General features: G+C 46.0%; 3 protein-coding genes across 5 annotated transcripts; all 3 read left to right on the forward strand.

The window, feature by feature from the left end:
* Window positions 1-5,462: 5,462 nt before the first annotated feature.
* Window positions 5,463-8,863, forward strand: LOC103625744 (uncharacterized). Its single transcript, XM_020537821.2, has 3 exons — window positions 5,463-5,836; window positions 7,287-7,987; window positions 8,589-8,863. Exons 1-3 carry the CDS (start codon window positions 5,570-5,572, stop codon window positions 8,599-8,601), a joined length of 981 nt encoding a protein of 326 aa, XP_020393410.1. The 5' UTR covers window positions 5,463-5,569; the 3' UTR covers window positions 8,602-8,863.
* An 89-nt stretch (window positions 8,864-8,952) lies between these two features.
* Window positions 8,953-11,879, forward strand: LOC100283046 (uncharacterized). 2 transcript variants are annotated; one of them, XM_008645493.3, is made up of 6 exons: window positions 8,953-9,925; window positions 10,040-10,242; window positions 10,332-10,488; window positions 10,701-10,790; window positions 10,939-11,256; window positions 11,339-11,879. In XM_008645493.3, the coding sequence occupies exons 1-6, from the start codon at window positions 9,619-9,621 to the stop codon at window positions 11,470-11,472; spliced, it is 1,209 nt and encodes a 402-aa protein (XP_008643715.1). In that variant the 5' UTR covers window positions 8,953-9,618; the 3' UTR covers window positions 11,473-11,879. The 2 variants fall into 2 exon arrangements, with proteins under 2 accessions (XP_008643715.1, NP_001149420.2); NM_001155948.2 differs by having other exon boundaries at window positions 9,441-9,925; window positions 10,958-11,256; window positions 11,339-11,871.
* A 394-nt stretch (window positions 11,880-12,273) lies between these two features.
* Window positions 12,274-14,543, forward strand: LOC100282321 (uncharacterized). Of its 2 annotated transcripts, none has more exons than XM_008645442.4 (6): window positions 12,274-12,451; window positions 12,544-12,598; window positions 12,693-12,745; window positions 13,246-13,284; window positions 13,686-13,755; window positions 14,244-14,543. In XM_008645442.4, exons 2-6 carry the CDS (start codon window positions 12,557-12,559, stop codon window positions 14,289-14,291), a joined length of 252 nt encoding a protein of 83 aa, XP_008643664.1. In that variant the 5' UTR covers window positions 12,274-12,451; window positions 12,544-12,556; the 3' UTR covers window positions 14,292-14,543. The 2 variants fall into 2 exon arrangements, with proteins under 2 accessions (XP_008643664.1, NP_001148705.1); NM_001155233.3 differs by having other exon boundaries at window positions 12,315-12,456; window positions 14,244-14,540.
* Window positions 14,544-15,715: the final 1,172 nt, after the last annotated feature.

Below are 15,715 nucleotides of genomic sequence, written 5' to 3' on the forward strand. Positions count from 1 at the left end.
CTCTTCTTGTGGTACCTCTTCTTTTCTTTCCTCTTTCCCTTCTTGTCGTTATCCCTGTCACTGTCACTTGATAATGGACATTTAGCGATAAAGTGACCGGGCTTACCACACTTGTAGCAAACCTTCTTGGAACGGGATTTGTAATCCTTCCCCTTCCGTTGCTTGAGGATTGGGCGAAAGCTTTTGATGATTAAAGCCATCTCCTCATTGTCGAGCTTGGAGGCATCAATTGGTTGTCTACTTGGTGTAGACTCCTCCTTCTTCTCCTCCGTCGCCTTAAATGCCACCGGTTGTGCTTCGGACGTGGAGGGTTCATCAAGCTCGTTGATATTCTTGGAGCCCTTGATCATACATTCAAAGCTCACAAAATTCCCGATAACTTCCTCGGGGGTCATTTGAGTATATCTAGGATTACCACGAATTAATTGAACTTGAGTGGGGTTAAGGAAAATGAGTGATCTAAGAATAACCTTAACCACCTCGTGGTCATCCCACTTCTTGCTCCCGAGGTTGCGCACTTGGTTCACCAAAGTCTTGAGCCGGTTGTACATGTCTTGTGGCTCTTCCCCCTTGGCGAAGTCGAAAGCGACCGAGCTCCCCCTCGATCGTTTCCCGCTTGGTGATCTTTGTTAGTTCATCACCCTCGTGCGCGGTCTTGAGGAGGTCCCAAATTTCCTTTGCATTCTTCAACCCTTGCACCTTGTTGTATTCCTCTCTATTTAGAGAAGCCAAGAGTATGGTTGTGGCTTGGGAGTTGAAGTGCTCGATTTGGGCCACTTCGTCCTCATCATAATCCTCATCCCCTACGGATGGTACCTGTGCTCCAAACTCAACAACATTCCATATACTTTTGTGGAGTGAGGTTAGATGAAATTTCATTAAATCACTCCACCTAGCATAATCTTCACCGTCAAAGGTTGGCGGTTTGCCTAATGGAACGGAAAGTAATGGAGTATGTCTAGATGTACGAGGATAGTGTAAGGGGATCTTACTAAACTTCTTACGCTCTTGGCGTTTAGAAGTTACGGAGGGCGCATCGGAGTCGGAGGTCGATGTTGATGAAGTGTCGGTCTCGTAGTAGACCACTTTCCTCATCCTCTTGTGTTTGTCCCCACTCCGATGTGGCTTGTGAGAGGAAGATCTCTCCTTCTCTTTGTGGTGAGAAGAAGATTTCTTCTCCTTCCCCTTGTTGGAGGAGCTCTTCTTCTTCTCCTTCCTCTTGGTGCGGGACTCTTCCGATAAAGTGCTCCCGTGGCTTGTAGTGGGCTTTTCGCCGGTCTCCATCTCCTTCTTGGCGTGATCTCCCGACATCACTTCGAGCGGTTAGGCTCTAATGAAGCACCGGGCTCCGATACCAATTGAAAGTCGCCTAGAGGGGGGGTGAATAGGGCGAAACTGAAATTCTCAAAAATAATCACAACTACAAGCCGGGTTAGCGTTAGAAATGTAAACGAGTCCGCGAGAGAGGGCGCAAAACAAATCGCAAGCAAATGAAGAGTGTGACACGCGGATTTGTTTTACCGAGGTTCGGTTCTTGCAAACCTACTCCCCGTTGAGGAGGCCACAAAGGCCGGGTCTCTTTCAACCCTTCCCTCTCTCAAACGGTCCCTCGGACCGAGTGAGCTTCTCTTCTCAAATCAAAGCCGGGAATAAAACTTCCCCGCAAGGGCCACCACACAATTGGTGCCTCTTGCCTTGATTACAATTGAGTGTTGATCACAAGAGCAAGTGAGAAAGAAAAGAAGCAATCCAAGCGCAAGAGCTCAAAAGAACACGGCAAATCTCTCTCGCTAATCACTAAAGCCTTTTGTGGAATTGGAGAGGATTTGATCTCTTCGGTGTGTCTAGAATTGAATGCCTAGCTCTTGTAAGTGGTTGAGAAGTGGAAAACTTGGATCAATGAATGTGGGGGTGGTTGGGGTATTTATAGCCCCAACCACCAAACTTGACCGTTGGTGGAGGCTGTCTGTTCAATGGCGCACCGGACAGTCCGGTGCACACCGGACATGTCCGGTGCCCCCGCCACGTCATTACTGCCGTTGGATTCTGACCGTTGGAGCTTCTGACTTGTGGGCCCTCCTGGATGTCCGGTGCACACCGGACATGCACTGTTCCTTGTCCGGTGCGCCAGTATGGGCGCGCCTGTCTTCTGCGCGCGCAGAGCGCGCAATAAATGCGTCGCAGGTAGCCGTTGGCGCCGAAATAGTCGTTGCTCCGCTGGTACACCGGACAGTCCGGTGCACACCGGACATGTCCGGTGAATTATAGCGGAGCGGCTGCTGCCCGTTCCCGAGGCTGGCGAGTTCCGGAGGCCGCGCTTCCTTGGAGCACCGGACACTGTCCGGTGTACACCGGACAGTCCGGTGAATTATAGCGCGCCGGCCTGAGAAATTCCCGAAGGTAGCGAGTTTGAGTTGGAGTCCTCTGGTGCACCGGACACTGTCCGGTGGTGCACCGGACAGTCCGGTGCCTCCAGACCAGAGGTGCCTTCGGTTGACTCTTTGCTCCTTTGTTGAATCCAAAACTTGATCTTTTTATTGGCTGAGTGTGAACCTTTTATACCTGTATAATCTATATACTTGAGCAAACTAGTTAGTCCAATTATTTGTGTTGGGCAATTCAACCACCAAAATTAATTAGGGACTAGGTGTGAGCCTAATTCCCTTTCACCTCGGGCAGACGGCAACGGTCGGATCCAACGGTCGACTGCTACAAGCGCCAACGGTCGGCTGACGTGGCGTGCACCGGACACTGCACAGTAGATGTCCGGTGGTGCACCGGACTGTCCGGTGCACCCGACGACAGAAAGCTGCTGCTTTCTGTCCAACGGCTAGTTTGGGGTGTGGAGGCTATAAATACCACCCCAACCGACCATTCTCAAGTGTGAGAGCCCAAGCAACATACCAAGACACATAGTGCATATTTCAAAGAGCTCAAACACCCAAGTGCTTAATAGAATCACTCGGTGATTAGCGTAGGTGCTTTGCGAAGTGCTTAGGTTAGTTAGCCCGCTTTAGCGCTTGCTCTAGGTAAACCCTAGTTAGTTGAGTGAGTTTTGTAAAACCACACAACCCCTCGGCTCTTGCGTGAGTCGTTGAAATTGTGACAACCACGTTTGTGTCACGGCCGCCACCGTGTACCGGAGGGAACGAGGCCCGCGGCGTTTCGGCCGGAAGCTCGATAGTGGAGACGGCGGGGAGCGTCCGAGAGGAGCCGGAAGCGGAGCACCACTTGCACGTGGAGAAGGCCCGTGGCTCTCTACGGAGTTACTCGACCGAGGTGCTTGGCCCTCGCGTGGGCTTCCCTTTGCGTAGGGGCACCAACGAGGATTAGTCGGGACCTTGCGCAGTTCCGGATACCTCGGTAAAAATACCGGCGTCATCCACGAGAGTTTGCTTCTCTACTTAGCTCTTTACATTCCGCATTTATATTAAGCATTTAAGTTTCAATCTTGTAGTCATACTTATTTAGTGTAGATTGAAACTTAGCCTTTGCGGTAGAGATAGCAACACTTAGACAAAACCTAGTTTGCACATTCTAGTTTTGATTATTTGCATAGGTTTTGCTCTAGGGATTTAATTGTGGCCTAGTTTAGTAAAAGTTTTAGAAGTCCTAATTCACTCCCCCTCTTAGGCGTCACCCGTTTCCTACAAAGAAGTTCAGCGAGAAGGCCCAAAAGGCCACCAGGGATGGCCCACCAAGTCGACATGCCCACCGAACAAATATCCGTCGAGCAAGCCAGCGAGGCGGGGCTACCGACTAATCTGCGCACCGAGCAACCTAGCGAGGCGAGGGAGCCGACCAACCTGTCCTACGAGCAACCTAGCAAGACGACAGTCGAATCCCAGGAAGAGCCGGCCTAGTACTGTCAAGCAACGTCGACACGTGGCATCGTGGGGTCTTTGTCAAACATGACGACGGATATGTATCCCTGCTGACCCATGGGACCGGACGACCCCGACCGTAGAAACCTTAGCATCGGGATCTCTACAGTGACCCATACACTCGAGGGGGACATGGCGCTATGTCGTACAAGACGCGCACCAACGCATGATGAAAGATGGCGTTAAGGAATGATGGAAGATGAAGTTGTACTTAAGACATCACTAAACCACTCCTTGAGCCGACTCAACAGAACCTGACAAACACTGCCACGTCTAAATTGGAGTAGCTATAGAAAGGCGGACAGGACGTGACGCCATACAAGAGGTACGACAGCGCATGCCTCGGCAGACGACTCCACAGGAACTACAAGGCCCAGAAGCATGACCCAACGAGGAGACCACAAGGGCTACGAAACCCAGAAGCAAGAGGCAAAACTCTACCCCAGTAGAATACTAGTCCTCAGTGTAACATCTACCCTTGGGCTATAAAAGGGCAAGACAACCCCATCCAAACATTATCGCATATCTTTACAACTTCACATAAGCATCCAACTGTGACACGATTCAAGCAATGCTACGATCAGCACTGCACTGGACTAGGGCTTCGGCCTGAACCAGTATAACCGACTCGCCTCAGATCCACCCTTGAGCCTATCACATCTCACCATTTGGAGTGAGTCCGCGCTAACACCCCTGCCGAACACAAATCTTATTCTCCCCCAATTCCAGAAACCACGTCAATGTATATCATTATTTAGACTATGTTTTGTACTAATTTAATATTGTGTATGTGTGTCTTATGGAGTTGATATAACAGTTTAGGTAGTTTAAATATACCCAAATTTTCGAATAATGTAAAACCCGTTATAATTTTAGATAAAAAATCTTAAAACCCAAAATTTAAATTACTTCAATTATCGAACCAGAATTTTTCAGACGCCCACCACTAGCGTAGCAGGCAGCCACCGCTAGAGGCGACGTCCATTAGAGCATCTCCAAGAGAGGACCTAAACAAGGTTGTATTTTGAAAGATATGGCTCAGGGTCATAAAACATCCTCCAATAGTGATCCTGTTTTATAAAAATTCATCAAATGATTCTAAAGCTCGGTCTTTCAGATCCTAAATATAGTACCTCATATAGTGGAGTGCTATACTCGTTACTTATTAATCTACAACTATTTATTTACCAATAACATGATTTATTTCTTAAATAGTATCATTTAAGGCCTACCTGTTAGAGTAAAAATTTATCTGAGACCCTAAACATTTTATGTATGGTCTTATTTCAATTCTTAGGGCTCTATTTTAAAGCTTCTTGTTGATATGTTTTAGGTCTTGTTTACGACAACTTTAGTTCTAGAAAATCAGATAGAGCAGATCATTAGATGCTCTAAAAAATCATAAAGCTAGAGCTATAAAATTTTAAAAGACATTTAGATAAGTCATTTAATTTATTGTTTAGATTAAAATATTTTTAAAATGATTTAAATTGATATTATAAACTATATTTCCACGTAAACCCGGAACCATCACATACACCCCATAAAAACCCACTCCAGCTCGCAAAGACAACCGCAGGCAAAAAGAGAGCGGGACATCAACCCGGCGCCAAAAGGTCCTCTCCGAAACCACGCCGCACCGCCGCATTCTCGCAAACACCTCGCCGGCGGAGGTGACGCTCCAGATGGTCAGGTCCAACGTCTCTCCCGGCGGCTCCGGCGCGCCCCCGGGTTCCCCCAGGCTCCGGCGCGCCCCAGAGGTGTCGGCGCAGGTGGACGTGGAAGGCGCGGTGGCGTGGGCGCGTGGCGCGGCCGCGGGGGAGCTGTGGGCCGTGCGCAGACGCAACCGTGGCATCGACGTCGACGAGGAGCAGCTGAGGGCGGTGATGCTGGCGGTGCGGCAGTTGCGCTACGAGCTCGACCCCGACGATCCCGACACTCCCTACCCCAAGGTGACCGTTCTTTCTGGGCCAATCCGCCGGGTTTTCTCTCGACGCGTTTGAATTCTTGGGATTTGCGTGCACGAGGATCGCTGTCTTCGGGGCGCTCTCGTTAGTTTTCTTCTAAAACGGATTAAATAGTGCCGGTGTTTTTAGGCTCGGGAAAAAGTTTCGTTAGGTGTCTTTCACTCGCCCCCATTGCTTGCCCCTGTATTCGTTTGGACACGGAACTATCAGCTGTTGTCTATCCATGGGTCTCGCTTGCTGAAACCGTGTCTTCAAAGCGAGATTCTCGGCTGTCTGGATGGCAATTGGTTCGTCTGCATCTTCCATTTCTCGTGGCAGATTCTGTGTCCGAATAGTACACGTCATTTTTAGTTGGACGGGCTAAGATTGTCTGCATCTTTCATTTCTGGTATCTTTTATTCTTGTTATTAATTCTGTTGTTGTTTGATATGACTAATTCAGCCTCTTGAGCATGTTTAAGATGATAAAATGGAGAGGTGGTGCTATTTATTTCCACGTTATTGTGATGGAATCATCTTGGTCATGGTTCCCATGTCAAGATTCTGTCACATTGATGGATGGTGGTTTTATCGGATGAAATTATTAACTGGAGTTGCCTGTTTTTGAAAGATATCGTTAAATTGTTGCCATGCCATTAATGTTTTTTCACCGTTACCTTGTTTCAGATTTCTGATGGTGTAGTTATTGGTGTGTCATTATTTCATTGATTGTGATTTTCTTATTGTGTCACATGATACATCCAGTTAGTATACATACTGGAAAATTGCATTGTTAGTTTTATTATCACTCTCATTGTCGACGTGTGACTTTGTAGGAGGAATATTTTTTGCTTAATTACATTATCATTATGGTTAGATTTTTCATTCATTATGTAGGAAAAGGATTCAGTCAAGACATTATTCCTTTATGTTTTATTCTATCACTTATCATGTGTCCTCCGATGGTTATGTATGATGAACAAAGAAAGAATACAAGCACCATGACCTACGCTGTTCAATGTCAGTCAAATCAGATGTTTTAACAAGTGCAAGTGCTCTTGTATCCCCCTTTCATAAATTTAGTTCATAATAATTTATTTTTATTTGTGGTCATGCTTAAGGAAATAAGGTATCATAGTTGTCGATATGTCCTCCTGATCATGCCTTAGTAGATTGGTTCTTAGGTTTGCTAAATTATCACATATCTAGGCTCTCGATACCCCAGTTCTCGTGACTAGTAATAGTAAGTAGAAATGTGTGTGGAAATTGTTTGCCATAAGACTGAATTTGTCGTGCCCATCTCTGCTGTTAATGAAAAACATATATCGCCGATCCTGCTTCCAATGGCAGTCTTTAGAAATATTTGTTGCTATTATTGTTTGGTGCCTTCCAATATTTCATCTATCATTTTTAAGTTTGTTCAAGTTGTTGTTTAATTCATTTCTGCATGCTAACAGAAACAGAAAAGACATCACAAACAAGGCACGAGGAGTTCTGAAAGGATAGCTGGTCGAGTGAGTCGCGTATCTAGTTTTCTTGAATCAACGAGCAAACATATTGGGATAGACCCTGACAAATGTGCAGCTGCTGTCCCTGAGTGGATTAATGACCCATCTGAGGAATGTAAGGCTAACTATAGAAGTCACAATGATACCTTACAAAGGATGGGCACGGTGGTCATGCTGCCACCCATTGTAGATCCACCGAAGACAAGGAAATCAGAGGATGGTAAGTGTAAATGTTCTGACCCTGGATCTGAGACCTGTGCAAAAGTTCATGTAAAAGAGGCCTGGAAGAGGGTCAAGTATCAATTGGGTGAGCAGGCTTTCAGAAACTGCGGGTTTGATGCAATGGGTGAGCGAGTTCTGAAGTTATGGACAGCAGAAGACAAGAAAAAACTTGCTGATATTGAGAAGTTGATTCCTCAGAGTAAGTGTAGTGATAAATGCTTCATGAAGGTTGCCTTGAAGCAGTTTAGCTCAGAGAGAACAACAGATTTGGCTAAGTATTACTACAACATTTTTCTTCCAAGAAGATTGGCCAGCCTGAGTAGAGCAGAGGCTACATACTCCATAGATGTGAGTCTAGAAGATGAAGGCAAAGATCAAGTGCATCTCTCTAGAGAGAAGGGTAAAGGCTCTGGATCGTCTTCCAAAAGGTAGCAATATCACTTATGCCTTGAAAATCATTTTACTTTATGCAAACATAAGTTCTACCAACACATGCTATCATTTTCACAGAATATTTTCTGACTAAAGAACCAAGTAATTTCGTTCATTTATTTGGGTCTATGTCAACCTTGTTCATTGGGCTTTCCATAATGATATTGCTGTGTTGCATCTCTAAAATTCCAACAGAGACACTACCTGCACTATAATAATATCAGCGACCATTTGGAAGCTGGTAAAATGGCCGTTGTTAGTAATATGTATTTAATCAATTGAGGGTTTGTAAATGAAAAGGGGTTTATAACTACATTGAGGTTGGCTATTACTTCCTACTTATAACGCTAAACCGACACCAAATTACAATTTGATACTTCTAAAAAAAAATTCTATTGACCCCCACAAAATAACTTTGGAAGTTTTGTGTATCCTGTCTGTGTACATATCGATTGGTTTGCGTGTGATTCTTATAGTGATTTTTCTTGCTGTAAACAGCAGTCAATTGTGACAGTACTTTATGTCTCTTCCACTTGCAAGTTGAACGTGTCTTTTCTACTTGCTTGTGTGCTAATTGCATTCAGCTTTCTTTGACAGGTCCCTGAAGTAGGAGAAATGCCATATATGCGGCTGAAATTTTGCTGCGGAGAGGAAGAGGAAGTAGGAAGAACCTGAAATACCTTAATTGTCCATTCTTTTTTGATTTTCTGATCGTTGCCATCACAATTTTGACGGCTCCGAAAAATACCATTAGCACTCACCTATTCTGAGAATTGAGATACGCTATTATAACTCTTAGGTTCTCAGAAATACGCCATTCTATGCACTTCAGATATGCTATTATATTTCTGTATTGCGGAGTATTGCCTAGATGTCATCTTCTTTCTCCTCTTCCCATCGTCAAAATCATCCAGAGCTGCTACGACCTCGGGCCCCTTCTTTTTTTTGTTTTCTTGAGCGAAACAGATCCTCACTCTCCCCGTGTGGTGGATTTGGCATACCAAATTATTTCGATATTTTTTGTAGAGAGCCAACAGAAGTTCCTCATTCCTGTTCCTTCACTACGTAACAAATTTTTATTACGAAACCCGTTGAATTGGACCAGAAAAAGTAGGCAATTGAACTGCAGTTTGTACTAATCTGACCAAGTCTGTCTGATTGTAACTATCTGCATTCTCTAATTTTTATCATTTGTTAGTGTATTTTTGAACTAAAACGCGAAAAAATAAAAATAGAACGAAAAGAGTACGTCCGTTCCAACCAAACCGTGACAGCGCACCCGATCAGCGTTTCGTTTTTGCTCTTCCTCGGCAACATTATTTCGTTCCAAAAGAGTTCACATGGCAATTGTGTAATTAACGGACGGTCTGGTACCTTGTGAGTTGTGAGTCTGTGAGACTGTGACCTTGTCAAGACAAGAAACCAGGTGCTCCGCTCTCAATAATGCGCAGGCCATCCTCGGCATGCGACGCGGGGCCCGTATGACCCAGCCGTCCCAGCGGCCGGACGGCGACACCAACCACGCCCCGTTCCGTTGAACAGCGTCGAGTCGTCGCCCCATATCAAACGCCCACGCAGCGCCGGGGATGGAGCGCGGCCGGCACCAGATGAGAGCTGCCTCCCACACATGGCATCGTGGCCAGCAGCGTCAAGGAGGCGGTCCAGCGGCGGCATGAAAAGCGCCGAGCTTTCGGGCTCCGGTGCTTCTTACGGCTATGGCCGGACGTCCTCCTCCCCTGATGCCTGCGGCTACGGCCGGCAGTTCTCGGCCTACAGCGCCCGCTCCTCCCAGGTCAGCAGGAGTGGCTCCTTCAGTGCGGCGGCGCAGCGGGTCGCCGGCGCCTTCACCGGCTGCTTCGTGCCGCGCCGGCAGGTCAAAGCCGGGGAAGAGGAGGAGGAGGAGGAGAAGAAGAGCAAGCGCTCCATGGATTCAGGTATCGCTGCAGTGATGTCTCCTCTTCCCTTCTTCCTCAGCTCTTCAGTAGCAGGAGTAGGCTCCTATCATGCCCGATTCTATTTCTGACTACTGTTCGATCCCGTGGAAATAGGATCCTATCATGGATGGAATGAAGCAAACTTGAGTGCAGCAGCAGGATCATGGCAGGAAGGCAGGGCTCTCACCATCGCTGACGTGTCGAAGGCAACATCAAACTTCAGCGAAAAGAACGTGATAAGGCAGGGACGCTCAAGCACCATGTACAGAGGAAAGCTCAGGGATGGTTCTCAGATCGCCGTCAAATGTGTCACGAAGGTTGGGAACCGAACACCACCGTCATCCATGCTTTGGATTGCTCATAGAGCAGGCGAATTGCAGCAGTGTTACTAATTACCTCTCCTCAGCTGAACGACCAGAGTCCGACGGCTGAACTCTGGAGGGAGCTTGAGAAGATCCAGCACAGGAATCTGGCGAGGCTCTTTGGATTCTTCGAACGCGCAGCTGATAGTCTCGTCGTAGTCGAGTATGTCGGCAATGGTTCCTTGAGGGAACATTTGGATGGTATGCGGTGTTGCTATGGAATATCATCCTGTTGACTGTGCTAGTTTCTCGTCTACATTCTTTCAGTAGTCAGTAGACCACTGTTTCAGTATAAACTGTTCTGTTCTATACTTCTATGTTCTATCATAGAATCTGCATTGAACTGGTGTTTGTCACTCTAGGAGGATAGGATACTGATGCATTGATTTTGCGGTGTGGAAAAAACCCTGCAGAATCATGTGGAAATGGTTTAGAGCTCGCGCAACGGCTCAACATCGCGATCGACGTTGCTCAGGCCATCACCTACCTGCACGAGTACAAAGGTACGAAGCTGACTCAGTTCATGTTCTACAGATCAAATCAAACTGTGATGTGGTTGTGGTTGTTGCAACTCATGGTGAAAGTGAAACAGAGTAAATTGGTCTGTTAGAACAAGAAGTGGGACCAATCTGATTGCCTGAAACTCACAAGGTACCATGGTGGGTTGCAGAGCGTCCGATCATCCATGGCGGCATCCGGTCGTCAGGCGTGCTACTGACCGACGCGCTGGCGGCGAAGGTGGCCGGCTTTGGGCTGGCCGGGACTGCGGCCTCGGGGTCGGGCTCAGGCTCCGACGCAACGCCGGCGAGGAGCGCCGCCGGGTACGTGGACCCGGAGTACCTGATCACGTACCAGCTGACCGACAAGAGCGACGTGTACGCCTTCGGCGTCCTCCTCGTGGAGCTAGCCACCGGCCGGCCGCCCGTCGAGCGCAGCCGCGGCGGCGAGGCCCGGCTCACCACCAAATGGGTAAGAAAAAAAAAACAAGCGGAGCATGATATGTAACCGCAGCAGAGCTAGGGAAACTCACAGTAAAAGCTGTGCCGTGCAGGCGTTGCAGAAGTGCAGAGCAGGGGAAGCCGTGGTGGCCATGGACCCCAGGATGCGGCGGAGCCCGGCGTCGGTGGCCGCAGTGGAGAGGACGCTGGCGCTGGCAGCGCAGAGCGTCGCGGCGGCCAGGGATGAGCGGCCGTCCATGCGGCGGTGCAGCGAGCTGCTGTGGACCATCCGGAGAGACTACCACCGCCAGGAGGAGCCGCGCTGCGGCGCCGTCGCTGCGGAACGTAGCGACGAGTGGGTCATCAGGTAGCTTAGCTTGCCAGTTGAATGGATATGATTCTGCTTTGGATTGATCGGCATGGAACTGTAACTAGCCTGTAAGTGGATGCGAAGTTCTAGGAAGCTGCAGATTTTTTTAGTACGTACAACTTCTGTGATTACTATCAAATGATGTAGTCATTGCAGCCAATACCTGCGAATTTCTAGAAAACAGTAGACGTTGTAACAATCAGACGACTTTGCTGAAGTAGCCACTTGATCCCTCAATCAAATATAAATAACCATCGAAGGATGAGGATGTTGATGTATTGTTTTGGAGATAGGCTTATATCTCCTATCGCATCTCATATTTCAACTCCACGCCGTGAACAGTGCAAAACAATGTTTTCTATGACCATATATGTTGAATGCAAATTTTGTCTGAACGTTACTGCTACTGGATCATGTTTCCGTGGAAGCTCAGGCCCAAACAATCCAGCTGTGGGGTCTCTTTTCACATAGTCTCTGCCTGAACCAAGCTCTGGTGTCTTGCAGGCAAGAAATAATGCTTTTGTGCTGATTTCAGCAAGCTTTCATTAGAGCTATATTATGGGCCTCGAGGCCCATCGCCCTCGGAATAAGGCGCGGACTTACAGGTGGGCCCTTTGTCAGTAAGCTTGCCCTCGGGCCATGTATGATGTATCCCGTTCGGGTGCGGCCCATGTGAGAAGGCGCGCGCCTGGACCTCATCGGTGTTTGCTTCCGCAGTTCCGCCGTCGGCAAGGAAGGAAAAAGAGAGCAGAGAACCCTAGCTAGAGTTTGGCGAGTGGTGCGGAGGCGCGGCTGCTCCTGCTCGTCGCGACGTCGAATTTCAGCGCCGCCCGCGCGATCCTTGGTCTCTTCGCCCGTGAGGTCCTGCTTCCCGTGTTGCTTCTCAGCTCCACTCCTGACGTGCTTTCTCTGAGTTTCTATTCTGTTGGTTCGGTCTGTCCTCTGCAGGAGAGGCGCGACAATGGCTGGGAAAGGCGGGCCGACCAACCTGGAGAAGGAGCAGGTAGGTTTGCGCACCTTGCTCTTCCTTTTCGCGTTTCGGTTTCTGGATTTGCTGCTCTCGCTGAGATTGGCGCTGTGCGCTTCTCACGGTACAGATGTTTGGGATGGCGGAGAAGGAGATGGAGTACAGGGTTGATCTTTTCAACAGGTGAGTGATATGCATCTTGCTTTCTTGAGAGTTGAGACCATTAATTCGGAACAAGTAGGCCGTTGGTGGCTACCATTTTGGTTGCAATTATTAATAATCCAGCAAAGAGATGGGTGTTAGCACTCAGCATAGAGATGCTTTACTAATTCATAATGCAATCTTTACTTTTCTCATTTCCAACTAACTGAAGGAATCGAATATGTTCCCAAGAAATGGTGACTGTGGTGGCTTCTCCTAAATAGTCATACAAGTTCTAATACAATCAGGCTTGAATCTTCCAAAGACCTCTTAGCTTAAATGTTAATCAGTTAATGTAATCTTGGGGTTTTCCTGAGTGTCTGTGATGTTTATGGCAATTGACAACTTAAAAGTTGACATCTCTACTCTTATATTATCACTCCTCTGTCCTCCCAATCCAGGCCTCTTTTACTGGTGAACCATTTAGGTTTCTGTTTGATTTATTTATGCTTGTTCTGAAAGTGTCTTTATGCTTTGCACAGGCTTACAAAGACCTGTTTTGAGAAGTGCGTTGAAAAAAGGTACATATATGATCAGCTTATTTTTTGAAAAATCTACTATAATTATTCCTCTGGCATTACGACCTTTACCACAACGGTGCCGTCCATGGATCAATTTATTTCGTGGATTGGATTTCACTTGCATGTCTACGGTTCCCTTGCGTGTGCTCGGGATAGGTGTTTTGTATAAATGTTTCGCCGTATTATTTGTAGTCCTGTTGGCACATCCTTATTTCTATGTAACACAAAACATTATATGTTGTTTTATATGGATAATCACCAAGTAATTTAACTGAGCTGCAATACATTACACCTCAAGCTTGTAGCTTCTCATGGCATGTTAATTGATAGACAAGAAGGATCTACCATCTGTGAGATTGAACTATGATTTTTTTTCTTCCTGTGGATTCATTTTATTTCAGGTATAAAGAAGCTGAGCTCAATATGGGTGAGAACAGTTGCATTGATCGATGTGTTTCAAAGTATTGGCAGGCATGTTTGTTGGCACCCTTTCTCGTTGGCCTTTGCCGATTCAATTTTACGCCGATTCCTACACTATGCAGTCTATCATAACTTGGCTGTGCACTGATCGAATTTATCAAAAAATGTCCTTGATGGTGTCTTTCCTACTTTAGGACTTAGGTTGGAAAATAACGATGTATTTCTAGTGTACCTCAACACCTGCTTATTGTGAACAAATAGTTGATCTCCCTCCACAGGCAACAGATGCCTGGAGATATGCTCGATCGATGTTTTTTCTGTAGCATGGTGATCTTGATGCTCTGTAACCTTCACTTTAGCGGTGCCACTTGCAGATTTATAGTTCTGCTTATTCCATAGCACAATAGTTTTCATGTTGCTTCACCTATGCCCAACTGCCCATGTTGATATACTGACAATAATTCTCCCATTTGATATGTGATGTTTGCTAGTTTGTGTTTCACCATATTAACCCCTATCTTTCGGGTTGATCTTTTCAGGTGACTAATTTAGTAGGTCAGATGCTTGGGAACCAGCCTCAGATGTGAACCGAGATGCACTAGTTCCATTTTGTAGCAGAATCCTATTGCTCTGTTTATTCTTTTTGGTTGGTATTAGAATCCCGCCACCTGCTATTAAGTACACCAATACAGCACCAGACTTGTTAATGCGTGGATCGCTCTGAAGAAAAATCACGGTGTCTTGCTCTTTCCAGTGATGTGCATTATCTTTGAATCATGAACAGGGAACATGCCTGTAATAAATTTATAGAGCTCGAGAGTGATCCTGTTTCGAAAGCTTGTTCTCTTTGGTACGTTGGTTCGTTAAATTCTGGATGTGTGCTCCTCCGAGATGATTAGAGTATAATATTTTTTTTTCTTTGCGAATCAAGAGTAGTCTATGTATATCATCCACAGTAAGGTCCCTAGGATCGTTTTTTGCCTGCGAACATTGGATGATTTCAGTTATTATATAGTGTCAATTGGGGTATAATCTGTGTATTTTATACACAGTAAGGTTGTTAGGGTCGTTCTTTTATCCTGACGACATTGGATTACATCAATTATTACTATGTTGTGTCAATTAAAAAGTACAATCTATGTATAGCACCAGCAGTAATGTTGTTAGGATTGTTTTTGACTGACAGTATCATAACCGAGTCGTTTATCTCAATTAATGTGCACTATTGTATCCCCTTCGTTTTTTTTTGCTTTCCTTTTTTTAGAAACATAATCTTTAGTTTTTTATTATGTATTACATATATGGCAATGACTCCTATGCAAGCAGTGTATATATAATATAGGACAGTCTTTTTTTTTTTTTTGCCGTTCCTACGGAGAGAATTGCAGTCCAAATATCATGTTAGTCAGTTAGTGGCTCAGTTTGCGATCTAAAATGCAAAACAACAAACCTAGTAATGTCTAAAGTGTGCAGATAAAGTGGCATACTTAGATAAAAATAGGGAAGATGGGGTAATATTGTAGGATTGTAGTATAATTTGTAACGGGAGAGGAAGTAGCATTGTAGGATCGGGGTAATGTAAAATTTCATATCACTAGCAGATGGCGGGTGCCCGTACGGTTGCTACTGGCGGCCAAAACAGATGAGCACCAGAGACCCTTTGGAAAGATAACATATGACGTACGTTGCTACTTGCTACGGTGGCCAAAACAATTTTAGCACCGGACACCCTTTGGAAAGAATGAATTTTATAGAAATTGTATAAGAACTTCACATAGTTCACTTTTATTATAGGAAAAAAAAACGCAACTTCTAGAGTTCCAATCCAAAGGAAGGGCCCTCAATGCTCAACGTAACCAATGTTGGTAAAAATGTAGCAACATATCATTGGCCTTAAACAATTAATATTCACGCTCTATGTAAATATTCGAGAGTACACAAAAGAACTCTTGGACGCCAGTAGTCCAAACTTACTAGAACATTAGATAACTGTAAAAAAAAGTGTTATCAG

This window comes from Zea mays, chromosome 5, assembly GCF_902167145.1.
Source record: "Zea mays cultivar B73 chromosome 5, Zm-B73-REFERENCE-NAM-5.0, whole genome shotgun sequence".
Lineage (NCBI taxonomy): Eukaryota > Viridiplantae > Streptophyta > Magnoliopsida > Poales > Poaceae > Zea > Zea mays.